General features: G+C 39.5%; 1 protein-coding gene across 1 annotated transcript; it reads left to right on the top strand.

Moving 5' to 3' along the window:
• Positions 1 to 819: 819 nt before the first annotated feature.
• LOC136135429 (zinc finger protein 248-like) lies at positions 820 to 1,641 on the top strand. The gene has a single exon (XM_065893305.1). The coding sequence runs from the start codon at positions 820 to 822 to the stop codon at positions 1,639 to 1,641; it is 822 nt and encodes a 273-aa protein (XP_065749377.1).
• Positions 1,642 to 12,253: the final 10,612 nt, after the last annotated feature.

The following is a 12,253-nucleotide window of genomic DNA, read 5'->3' as shown; positions in this document are numbered from 1 at the left end:
ACCACAAATCCAGTGCCCTCAAAAAAAATATCCCATCAATGTGACCCATTTGTAACAAACTTGAAAAGTGTTTTTGAATTAGTTATTAGTAATAGAAGCAGTGTGAGAAAAATATCTAATGATTTCAATGGATGTGGATTCCTTACTACTGTGCATGAGAAAACCCATACAGGGAACAAGCCCAGTGAAAATGATCAAAAGAGGAAATCCCACAGACAAATTGAGGACTTTATTCAGTGTCAGAAGAATTCAGCTTTGGAGCAATGTCTTGAATATAATCATTGTGAGAAAGCTTTTCACAGAAAAACAGCCTTTGTTGCATGTAAGAGAGCTCATACAAGAGAGAAACCCTCTGAAGGTAACAAATATGGACAAGCCTTCCTCCAAAAGTTAAAGCTTGGTGCTTGTCCAAGAACTCTAAAGGAAAGGAAACCACACGAATCCAGTAAAAATAGGAAATCCTCATGCTTGAAGTCAAAACGTGCACATCAGAGAGCTCACCGTGAATGTAACAAATTGGGGAAATCTTTTAGCGAGAAGTCGAACCTTACTCAACATCAGAGAACACACACAGGAGGAAAACCTGATGAGTGTAACAAAGGTGAGGAAGCCTTGCAGAAGTCATCCCACACTCAAAATGAACGAACTGATACAGAAGAGAAAATCTATGACTGTAACCAGTGTGGGAAATCCTTCCACAAAAAGCCACACCTGACTCAACATCCGAGAACTCACACAACGGAAAAACCCAGTAAGTGTAATGATAGTGAGAAAGCTGTGAAAAAGGAGTCCTGCCTCGCTCTAAAGCAGAGAATTAACATGAGCAAGAAAAGCTTTAAAGGTAGTAAGTGTGAGAAATCCCACAAGACGTTGAAACTCAGTCAACATCAGAGAATGTGCTTGGGGGAACCAAATAATGAGTGTAGTGAAAGTGGGAGGGTCTTAAATAAGAAATCACACCTCACTCAAAATCAGAGGGCTCACAAAGGGAAGAAAACCTATGACTGTAATAAATGTGGGGACAGCTTCCCTAAGAAAACAGACCTTTCTCAACATCAGAGTGTGCACACAGGAAAAAAGCCCTATGAATGTAGTGAATGTGGGAAGTCCTTTTTTGTAAAGTCCAACCTCACTGAGCATCAGAGAACTCACACAGGAGAAAAACCCTACAAGTGTTGTGAATGTGGAAAATCCTTCTGCCAGAAGTCAGCCCTCACCGTACATCAGAGAACTCACACGGGAGAGAAACCCTATAAATGTAATGAATGTGGGAAAACCTTCTGTGTGAAGTCAAACCTTACTCAACATCAAAGGACCCACACAGGAGAGAAACCCTATAAATGTAATGAATGCTGGAAATCTTTCTGCGTGAAATCCAACCTCATTGTACATCAGAGAACTCATACAGGAGAGAAACCCTACAGATGTCCCGAATGTGGGAAAACCTTCTATGAAAAGTCAGCCCTCACAAAACATCAGAGAATTCACACAGGGGAAAAACCCTATGAATGTAATGAATGTAGAAAAACCTTCAGCCAGAGGTCAGCCCTCACCAAACATCAAAGAAAAAAACATAAGAAGAAAACTCCCACCAACACTCTCTACGTGCAGAAGCCATCCTCTGCAGTTCATAGCCATTGAACATCAGCAAAATCATAGGACAGAACCGCTTAGATGTCAACACATGTAGGAAAGTATCAACAGGTTAGAGCTAATTGGAATTACAGAAGTAATATAGGAGCGAAATAGGAGCTCTCTATGAATGCTTTGATTGTGTGAAAGCTCTCAAGAAGTATTCAAAAATATGGAGGGCAAATGTATTATTTTAAGGGATATGGATAAAAATGTTCTTGTGGGAAAATGTTCTTGTGGAAATAGAAGTCGTATTTCAGATGTGATACCAAACTTGTTACAAAAAAAGATAATAAAATATTCAGTTCTTAATAGAATGTGAAAGTGGAGCTTTTGTCGGGAATAAGTTAAGGTCATTGGCACAGCAGTGTTAAATATATATGTGAAGACCTTCTGAAGTATATGGATAGGTATATAGTGCATGAGTGTGTTATATAACATGAATTACATGTATGTTGGATTTACATAGGGAACCCACCTCTCTCTGAATCTCAACAATACAGTATATAAGTGAAAATTGAACAGTGACATAACGTGTGCCTCAACAATTGTACTTCTAGATACATACCCTAAAACAACTGGGCGTTCTAAAGGGTGTTTGGAAATACTGGGGTGATTCGTTGTCACTGTGATTGAGGCTGCTTCAGGCATTTAGCGTGTGGGAGGACCAAAGATACGCAATACCCTGCACCATGTCAGAGAAAGGACAGGAAAAGGGGCTCATCCAGGATGCCAGCAACTCCATCACAGGAAAACCTTGCCCTAAAGAAACTCTTGCACATCCGCACCAACAAACATGTACAAGAAGGTTCATTGCAACCTTTCAGGGTTTTGTAATGACAATTGAGAAAAAGAGAAAGTAGCAAATGTCCATTAACAATAGACTAGATGAATATTGGTATGTTTATACAATGGGAATAACATACACCAATGAAAATGAAGCTCAGTTATACACATGATTGTTATCTTAAAACAATAATGTTTAATGAAAAAGGAAAATATAAATACCATGTTATTGCATTTATATAAAGTTCAAAAAGAAAGAATTCAACAGTACACTGTTGAGGGATACATATATAAGCAGTAAAACTACAAAGGAAAGCCAGTGGATGGTTAACACAAAATCTAGGATAGCAGTTACATCTATGGAGGAAGGAGGGGCTTACAATTAGGGAGGAAGCTTTATATGGGAAATAGACCCACACAAATATGCCCAACTGGTTTTTTACAAAGGTGCAGAAGGAATTCAGTGGAGGAGAATAGACTTCAACAAATGATGCTGGAGCAGTTGGACAGCTATAGGTGAATAAATAAATGAACCTCAACCTCCTGAGGAGGAAAGTGTGGGCTTTGGATTCAGACAAACCTGACTTTGAATGCCAGCTTTACCACTTACCACTGTGTGGTTCTGGCTTTAATAACCTTTTCTCATAAGGTTATTAAACCTTGCTGAGCCTCAAACCCAAGCCTAGAGCTCATCAATGACACGTTAGGGATGCTGGGGAAATAGAAGGTAAATGAATGGGCTACATTAAATTTACTAGGGTATGTTCCCAAAATGGCCAGCAGAGGGCTCTAGTCGCACATGAAAGACTCCACCACGTCTCTGCTCCGGCTGAAAGCGGTTTGCCTTCCAGTCCCCAGTCTCCTCATTTCAGCCACCCATTTTCATTAACCCACATTAATGCACAGTGTTGGGGAGACATTTTTCACAGTTACGTGTGTCACTGCGTTTCTGTCAAAGAAACATATCAGATAATTTAAATTATAATACTGCTTTTTTCCTGCCTGCTTTAGTTTTTTTCTTAACGGAATAGACATGCATTCTCAACAGGGGCAATATTGCCCCCAAGGGGGTGAAAGTTTGTCCTTGAAGCCTGAAAAAATTCTTAGCTATTACAATGGTTTGTGGCCCTCAAAGGACCATATTACATAAATAGATATGCAGTATATCTGTGGTATTAAATTTTTATGGGGAGGACAATTAGGAAAAATAATATCTAAAAAGTCCCCTTGGAGGAGCTATAACTTAAAGAAATAAAGGTTGGGAAACACTGGAATAAGGGGAGATGAATCAAGAGAAGATGCCATCATTGTACCACACCTGAAGTTAGGGACACGTAGCATAATTCTTTCTCCTATAATTTGGGGACTGCCACGGCAGTGTCCAACCTCAACAATTCCTAACTGAAGGTCTTGTCATTGTTCAGAATGTCCCTCTGCCCCTTTCTGACTCCTCTGAGAGACACCACTTTCAGTGATTCAAAAGGAGTCTCTCCTGGGAGGACTTCTTCAGAGATGCCGCATGCCCTCACCCTTCCACCGGAGTTGTCAAGATTGAGCAGAGGAGGGCCGGACGGCACAAGCAAGCTGAGTGAGTAAGCAACCCTGACCCCCATTTCATCCACCTGTTGCCTGCTCCTTGGCTTAAACCTATGGCTGAGGGAATTCCCTGGCTGTCCAGTGGTTAGGACTCCAAGCTTCCAGTGCTGGGGGCCCGGGTTCAATCCCTGGTGAGGGAACTAAGGTCCCGCAAGCCACTTGGCACTGCCAAAAGAAAAAGAAAAAAAAACCTATGGCTGCATGCAGTGGGAAGTAGGTCCCTTATGACCAGTTGACAGAGGAGGAAGAAGCCTGAGCTTGGTCTATGGAGCAGGTGCCCAATTTTGATGGCAGATGGACATATCCATCCATCATGGCCTCAAACTGAGAACAGCATAGTTACCAGGAAGGGCTCAGATCCCCTAGGAATGAGGGTTGAAGGTCACACCACCAGGTAAGCCGCCATATCCAGCAGAGATGCCAAGGGTGAGGGGAACCTAGAATTGACAGTAGAGATTAGAGCTTTTCTGAGCAGCTGCCCTAGCTCTGCACCTACCTCTTGTTACACAAGGAAAAACAAATTTCTCATATGTTTAAACCACTGTGATTCAGGTCTCTGTTACACGCATTTCTGGCTGATACAGTATTCCTAACAATAGCATATGCCCGGCTTTTGTTCTCTAATCCCATTTAGCACACCTTGCGTTTTAATAGGACAATTCAGTCCCTTTGAGATTACTGTAAAAATGGATATATTTTATTTTATTCCTTCCATTTTAATTCGAGCTTACTATTTATTGTTTCTCTTCCTTTTTCTGGCTTGATAATATGGCCATTTATTATCTGTTTTTCTTTTTTTTTTTTAAAGTATAATTTACATACAACAAATTACACACATATTAAGTATAGAGTTTAATGAGGGTTTTTTGTAGTTGTTGTTTGGGGTTTCTTTGGCTGGGCCTCACAGCTTGTGGAATCTTAATTCCCCAACCAGGGATTGAATGCGGGCCCTTGGCAGTGAGAACATGGAGTCCTAACCACTGGACAGCCAGGGAATTCCCTCTGTTTTTCTTTTAGATTTTGGTGTTCTATAGAGCTAGCAATTACCTTTTCTTTTTCATATTCAGAAAAAAAATACATAGTCACAATTATATAATCTTTCATTATATGAAAAACACCATCTATTTCTTCACATTAAGATGACCGATTGGGCTTCCCTGGTGGCGCAGTGGTTGAGAGTCCGCCTGCTGAGGCAGGGGACACGGGTTCGTGCCCCAGTCCGGGAAGACCCCACATGCCACAGAGCGGCTGGGCCTGTGAGCCATGGCCGCTGAGCCTGCGTGTCTGGAGCCTGTGCTCCGCAATGGGAGAGGCCACAACAGTGAGAGGCACGCGTAACGCAAAAAAAAAAAAAAAAAAAAAGATGACCGATTGTAATTCTTTTACATCATGCTCCCCAAGTCCCAAAGAGATTTAAATGCTTTAATTTTTTCCTCTCCACCTGCCCCTCCCCAAGTACCAGGCTGAGATCCTTCAGTATTTATAGTCCCGTATTATTATTAGTCTTCCTTTAGGATTCCCTTTTCCCCTCAAAAGTCTGTAGATATTATTACATCATCATTTACTTCCAGTATCGCAGATGAGAAGTCCAATGCCAGCCTCATTGATTTTCATTGTAAGTTACTTATTTTCCCTCTCTGGAGGTTGGTAAGCTTTATATGTATACTTGGTGTTCGTTTTTTTTTGTGGGGGGGAGAAGCTCTGTTTGGAATTCAGTGACCCCTTAAAATCTTCTGATCAGGTCTTTGTTGGAAAAATTTCAGGGAAAATTTCCTCCATTGTTTTGTTTCGTTATTGCCTGCCTTCCACTTCCTCCATTTGACGAATTTCCGTTTTTCCAATAATAATAATTCCAATATTGAATAATTCAAATAGACAGGTATTTGGTTGCCTCCATCATCGCCCCAACCTCTCTGATTTCACCTCATCATTTCCATCTCTTTAAATTTTTGATATGTGTTTTATTTCTCCATTTGGTATTCCACATCTAGTTGCACCAGTAACCTTCCTCTCCTTTGATTCATCTCCTGAAATGTTTAGTCTGAATATGAGATTTTCCTTCAATCCAGAACATGAGTGTGTGTGTGTTTGTGTGTGTGTGTGCACGCATGCGCGTCACACTGTATCTGTGGATCCTTCGGGTGTCATTTTCATCGTCAGTTTCTGTTCAGATTACCTTCTCTCTTCTCCTGTAGGTTTGTACTGGCTGTTCTCTGTGATACAGCAGTTCTCTCTCTTTCTCATTTCGATGACCCCGCAGGTACGTTGGTATTTTCCTTCGCTGACTCCCCAGGGTGCGTGTTCAGCTGCTGGGGATCTGCGGCAGGTCAGGCTCTTGAGTCATGGACCGCCCAGCAGTCTTTGCTCTTCTGGGTCAGCAGTGCTCCGGCTGGTGGGTCGCTGGTCCCAGAAGGACTCCCTCTGCTCCTTCGTCTCCTCATCTGGCATTTTCCCAGGGTAGAAAGGATTGAGCACACCGATTTACTCCCCCTCGGCTTTCTGAGCACTGGAGCAGTGAGGCTGAAGAATACTCACAGGGGCAGGCACACAGCTCTCTCAGGAAGTTCTTGGATTTGCATAAGTCAAGTGTTCCCAGATGTTCCCTCTTTCCTTCTGACCGTCCCTCAGGGGCCTGGGCCTCTGGTGGCCCGGCTCTCACTGAACTCAGACTAGCCCCCAGAGATCACTAGATCTTGCTTCTACCCTAAAACCTCAAAAAATGCTGGCCTCAAAAACAAAAAAGCTGCTGGCCTCAAAAAATGTTCAGTAGCTGGTTTTAAATTGAAAGATGAGGGCAGCAAGGATGTATTCAAGCAACCATTTCCCCAGAATTCATAGGACACTTCCGTACACAGTAAGTCCCCTACATACGAACCCTTCAAGTTGAGAACTTTCAAAGATGTGAACATGCGTTCCATCAGCATCAGGCGTGAGTGAAATTGCAGCTCACCCTCCTCAGTAGCTCTTCTTGCCTGTTCACTCGACGCCAGCCCCCGTATGCCAGCTGTTGTATTGTACTACTGTACTTTTCAAGGTACTGTGCTGTAAGATTAAAAATGTTTTATTTTTTGTGTTTGTTTTTTATGTACTATTTGTGTGAAAAGTATTGTAAACCTATTACATTACGGTGCTGTGTAGCCAATTGTGTTAGCTGGGTATGTAAGCTAACCTTGCTGGACTTACGAACAAATTAGACTTACGAACTTGCTCTCAGAATGGAACTCATTCGTATCTAGGGAACTTACTGTAGTCAAAAGGCAGAAATACTCTAGGCCATTTCACAGACTATAATGCAATGAAACCAGAACACGTCAACAAGAATAGCCAAAGAAAAAACAAAAGCCTCACCACCACCAAGATCCTTATAGACATGAATATCCAAAATTCACTCTTTTAGCTACCATCAGGTTAGAGAGAAAATCAGAATAGAAATTATAAATTATTTTAATGAATAACAATGAGAACACAAAATATAAAAATCTTTGAAGTGTGACCAAACAAAAATTCAAAGGAAGAATTACAGATTTAAATAACTTTATTAGAAAAACAAATAAAAGATTTAAAATAATGAAGAGGTCCCAGGGAAAGATAGCAGGTGGAATATTCAAGTCTAATTTTGGTCCCACTGAGACACCTATTAAAAATAGAGTAAAGGGATTTTATTTTCACCTTTATATTTTATAAAATTTCAAATCCCCAGAAAAGGCAGAAGAATGCTACAATAAACATCTCTATACGAACCATTTAGATTCACCAGTTGTTATGATTTTGCTGTATTTGCTTTATTTCTCTCTCTCTTTTTATACATATATACACATTTTTTTCTGAATCATTTGAAAATAAGTTACCAATATTATGACCCTTCACTCATAAGCATGTATCACTTAAGAATAAGGGCAATCTACAAACTCAAATAAATAAATGTTTCTTCAAATACAGAATGTACTTTTTTATACATACATGAGCATTTACTAAAATTTATCATCCACTTGGCTATAAGGAAAATCTTGAAAAATTCAATAAATTAGATATTTCATAGGCTATCATCTCTGCTCATCATTCAATAAAAATGAAGTAAATAGTTTTTAAAGTCACCAAAATATGCTAACTACATGGAAATTAAATCTAAGAAACACACTGTTTGGGAACACTTGAATCAAAGGAAAGAAAAATGAAATTACAAATTATCTAGAAAACAAAGAAATGGAGAATTCTTCATTGGAAAACTTACGGGAGATAGAAAAAATTTCAAAGGAAATTTTTTAGCCTTAAGTAACTTCATCAATAAATGGAAAGAACTTGATACTTTATATGATTCAATTTAAGCATTGCTCAGATCCATAGCCACACCCTACACCGTACTCTTCTTCCCCACCTGTCACCCCCTTACTCTCTCTGTCCCCAGGTACTGCCCTGCTTCAATGAACAGCTACCACCTTGAAAGACTGACTTATATCTTCCCTCTTAGAGAAGAAATGAGGGCATCTTGTTCTTGTATGTGCTCCGTAGGTTACAAGAGGGTGAAAGCAGATCTGAATGGTGCAATGGGTAGAATTGCTAGCCTTAGGTTATGCACCACCACAGATCTCTGTGGCATTCCGCCCTCAACCCCACTACTCACCAACCTCACCCCTAAATCATTTGCCTTGACTCCTAGATGGAGAGGCTCTACAGGGAACAGCAAGCTATTCCCTGGTCATTAAGCCGGGTCTTGGCCTCTGCCATCGACTGCACTACAGACTGAGGAGCCCCACAGTAGCACAGACAGAAAGGAAGAAACAGACCACTATATGCAGTGGCCAGATTGGTCCAGGAGGCTCTTGCTTCCCCAGAAGCCAGGTAATACTGCCTGGATGCATCAGGTTAATGCCCTGTGGGGCAGACCTTGAACCATAGGAGATGGGGGACAGGAAGGACCCAATGGATAAATTTTTCTCACCTTCTCCTCCTGAGGGATGCTCTAAGACAGAGGAGTTCATACAACCTCTCTGAGGATGTACTGTGAGCCCAAGGAATTAGCCACGCTGGTTACAAAACTGTGAACCTCTCAGGAATGCAGCCTCTTACCTTTGCTCTCCTCCCTCCCTGCCTCACTTTTTCCTTCAACCTGGTTTCTGTTGTTCCACAAACCCAGTGAAGTGTTAGCATGTAAACTTTGGACACAGGCTCTATTTTCTGGGGAACCCAGGATAAGACAATAGTCTCCTTGAGAAATAGAAAAAGAACAAGAAAATAAGCTGAAAAAAAGTAGAAAGAGAGAAATCATTAAGATGGAAGATATTTTTTAAATAGTAAGAAAAAATAAATCCCAAATCTCTTCTTGGAGGAAAACCATCGCAGTATACCAGTCAGGGTTCTAAAGTGAGTTCTATATTGCAAAAGAAGCTGATCCTGATGATTCAGGAGCAAGTAAGTTGTTTAAAGAGATATCGAGTAGCTCACTATGTCATTGTGAGGGCTGAAAAGCCAGACTGAAGGTTAAGCAATGCCCCAAACCATACCCAGTTCTGCCCGATGAGGAAACTGCTGCTGCTGTCACCACCCTCCCAAAGCCAGGACCTTGACCTTGAAACTACTGTTGGGGCTGCACTGTCAAAGCTCATTGCCTGTGCCATCTGGACCCATGGAAATGGAAACTCCATGTAGAACCTGATTCCCCGTGTAGCTCACTTCCCATTCATTCCATGAAGGTCAAATACACACATCCTAATGGTGAGGGAGGCTGGGAATTTGAGTTCGATGAATAATTTCTCCAAATATAAAAGAGCTATTCAAAAGATGATGGGAAGTGATGAATCAGACAGATGTCTACTAGAAGCAATAAAATAGATACACCTCTCAGGAGGCAGATAAAAGATAAGTGAAAGAGAACAAAAATATTTTAAAAATAGTTCTGGCATGACCGATAATCTGGAATAGTGCTGTGCAATGGGAATATAATGTAAGCTGTGTATGTAATTAAAATTTTTCTCTGGGACACATTAAAAAGTAAAAAAGAAATATATGAAGTTAATTTTAATACTTTATGTAATCCAATATATCCAAAATATTATGATTTCAACATGTAATCAATATAAAAGTTATTAAAGAGACATTTTTCATTCTTTTTTCTTATATCAAGTCTGGGAAATCCGGTGTATATTTTAAACTTACAGCCCATTTCAGTTCAGACCAGTCACATTTCAAATAATGTAATTGTCACACGCAGCTAGTGGATAGTATAGCGGATAGTGTAGAGATTGAAGAAATAAAATCAGAACCCTATTTCACATCGTTTAAACAAAAATAAATTCCAAACGAGTTAAAGACAAATCTAAAAAATCAAACCATTAAAATCTTAGAACACCTGTAACACTATACCTACTTAGCCCTCAATCAGATCTTGTGACCCATCTGCAATGCAGATGACAGATAAAGGGTTCATATCTACATATACAAAGAGCATCTGCAGATTAGTATCAGCATTGAACTGGCTAGACACTATCACTAGACTATTCATAGAAGAACAAATCCAAATGGTGAATAAACCTAAAAAGATGTTCAACTTCCCTAGGAGTCAGGGAAATGCAAATTACATAACAATGAGATATCACTTTACTCACATCACACTAGCAAATCAATCGGGAGCATGATAACATCTACTACAAGCTGGGAAGGGACTCTCTTCACCACATTCCAGTAGCGATGACCTTTTCGGAGAGCAATCTGGCAAAATGTATATCAAAGTAAAACAACTCCACATACTCTTTGACCCAGCAATCTCATTCCCCAGGAATCCATCCCATTGAAATAAAAGCACCAGGATATATGTGGCTGTGGTTATTCACATCAACAATCAACATGATTGCAATAAAACCCTAAAAACAAAGTGTATACTCAGAAGAATAGTTGAATACTTTGTGGTACATTTATATCATGACATGTCGCACAGCCATTAAAAAAGAATTTCTTAAACCTCTATCTAGTGACTTGAGGGAACTTTTATCTTTCATCTCTGCAAGATGCAGAGAAATGTACTATAAACTGCGGTTCTATTTCTGTAAGAGATACGGACAGAAATCTACATAGGTATATACATTTGCATCTGAGTTTATGAGCATGAAAAAATATAGAAGAATATACTACATCTGCTAGCAAGGCTACCTGGGAGGAGGAAAAGCAGATGGTACAGATGGAGAGACAAACAGGAAGGGAGGAAAGAAAATATGAGAATAGGAGAAAAGCGAGAAGGGGGGGTTAAAAGAAAAAAACTATTATTTCAAATAAGGACAATTTTTGTAAAAGTTATCACGTGTGTGTGAACGGGGAAAACGTATCTCCATATAAATCTATTCTATACATCTTGTTAATCACGGTAACACCTTACTTGATTTTTTGACTACTCGTTCTGTGGATTTCTAACAGGTAAGTTAAAGTTTCTCACAAAACTGTGGATTTGTTGTTTTTTCTTGTAATTCTATCAGGTTTAGTATTATATATCTCAATTCTATGTTACTAGGCACATATAAGCACGAAGACTAAACTTATTGGTAGATTAAATATTTCATCAATATCTATTTTTGTCTTTTCAAATCATACTGATTATTTTTGCCTTGAAATCCATTTTGCCTAATGCTAAAATTGGTGCTTTCCCTTTGCTGGCATTTGCCTGGAATACCTTTTTCCATCTCAGTATTTCCAGTTTTTCTATATTGCCCTGTTTTTGCTGTCTCTTATAAAACATCACACAGTTTGACTTTTTAAACTCAAGAGTCTTTGTCTTTTAACAGTGAATGTAATAGATTTACATTTATTATGGTTATTGATATATTTGCACAGGTTCTACCAATTTACCATGGATTTTCTATTGTATATGCTGTTTTCATGCTTCTCTTTCACCCCTGCTTTTTGGTTAGTTGATAGCATTTTGTTTGTCCTCAATTAATTTTTCTTCTGATGACTTGGAAGATGTATATTCTGTTCCTATTATCTTTATATCTTTGATGCACATAGTTAAGCATATTCTTAATCAACATCTAGAGTTAATTAACATCTGTATCTTCCCACTAAATAAAATGAGAATCTTAGCATGCTTTTACTTTTCTCTCCTACCTCCTTCCCAGATTTCATACCTCTCAACCCCATGTTATCATCTTAGCTTTTAGTTAATTATTATAAGAAAAGATATTTATTTAGACTTAAAAATAAACCTTTCCCAGCGGTGTGCAGAATTATAAGGCTGTCTGCAGAGATTTGAAAA

The sequence above is a fragment of the Phocoena phocoena genome, chromosome 15, assembly GCF_963924675.1.
Source record: "Phocoena phocoena chromosome 15, mPhoPho1.1, whole genome shotgun sequence".
Taxonomy (NCBI): domain Eukaryota; kingdom Metazoa; phylum Chordata; class Mammalia; order Artiodactyla; family Phocoenidae; genus Phocoena; species Phocoena phocoena.
The sequence above is the reverse complement of the archived record's forward strand: the minus strand, read 5'-3'. Positions and strand labels throughout refer to the sequence as shown.